General features: G+C 56.6%; 1 protein-coding gene across 2 annotated transcripts in view; it reads left to right on the forward strand.

Moving 5' to 3' along the window:
• LGALS8 (lectin, galactoside-binding, soluble, 8) overlaps positions 1-1,202 on the forward strand; it is a 26,947-nt gene that overhangs the window by 13,047 nt on the left and 12,698 nt on the right. For both annotated transcript variants that reach the window (XM_010860112.1, XM_010860111.1), the window contains exon 4: positions 462-672. In XM_010860112.1, coding sequence (XP_010858414.1) covers positions 462-672 — 211 coding nt within the window. The remainder of the gene's footprint in view (positions 1-461; positions 673-1,202) is intronic.

Raw genomic sequence — 1,202 nt, forward strand, 5'->3', positions numbered from 1 at the left:
ATGTGACGTCTAAAGGGGACAGCCCAGACGGCTGAAGGCCGTGCCATCGAGCTGGCAGAGGCGGGACCCCCTTCCTGCTCGCACCCGCTGTCCCAGGGTGATGTCTTCTTTCTCACGGTTCCTGGAAGCTGCGGCTCTGGTCCTCACGTTGTTTCTGTAGCTGCCTGGGTCCATATGTGGTTTTTGGGGGGAAGATTTGGGGTGGACAGAAGACAGATGTCAACTGACTGTTGAGGCTGTTTCCTGTAGTTTTCCGTGAATTCTTCCCTTCCACCCCGTTGGCAGAGCTTGGGACTCCTGGGCCAGCCCTCCTGCAGGGAGGCTGGGAAATTAGGTGCTTATTCTGGGCTGTTCAGGCCCCCTGGGTGGGTGAGCAGCGGAGTGGACGGGGGTCAGCAGGCCTGGGTTTCCACGCGGCCGCCTTCCTGAGTCCCCACGTGGCCCGTCTCTTCCCTCCACAGGTTCCAGGTGGACCTGCAGTGTGGCAGCAGTGTGAAACCCCGAGCGGATGTGGCCTTCCATTTCAATCCACGCTTCAAAAGGGCCAACTGCGTTGTCTGCAACACTCTGAGAAATGAGAAGTGGGGCTGGGAGGAGATCACCTACGACATGCCTTTCAAGAAAGAGAAGTCATTCGAGATCGTGATCATGGTCCTGAAAGAGAAGTTCCAGGCAGGTTTTGGAGGGTGGAGGTTGACTCCTCACTCATGACAGTGAGCATGAGGGAAGCCCTTCACACACGTGAACTCGCCCATACATCTCCTAGATCCAGAGGAAGGGTTTGGCTTTATAACTCTCCTCAGAAGTAGGGCACGGCGGGTACCTTCCCTTGAGGTGGGCACAGCCTGGCTCCTGTGTCCCTGCTCACGTCACCATGCAGGTCCAGTGTGACTGGATCTTTGCTGGATTGTTCTCCTTGCAGGACTGAGTTCGTTCTGAACTGGCTCAGGCTTACACTGATGATGGAGAGTTAACTGCAGGCACTAGAACCCTGAGTGTGGGGGAGTCTGAACTGACAGACAGGGGATCCTGTCGTTGGAGTCGGGGCCAGGGGGGTTGTTCAGTTCCGTCCTGTGCTGCCTCGTCCCGTAGGATCCAGAGATTCTAACCAGAGGAGATCTTAGAAAGCCCACGTATCGTCAGGACTGCTGAGCACTTTATCCCTAGTGTGTGCAGAGGTGGAATGTGGTCCCGAGGCTGCT

Source organism: Bison bison, unplaced genomic scaffold (genome assembly GCF_000754665.1).
Source record: "Bison bison bison isolate TAMUID 2011002044 unplaced genomic scaffold, Bison_UMD1.0 scf7180017864462, whole genome shotgun sequence".
In the NCBI taxonomy this organism is placed as follows: Eukaryota; Metazoa; Chordata; class Mammalia; order Artiodactyla; family Bovidae; genus Bison; species Bison bison.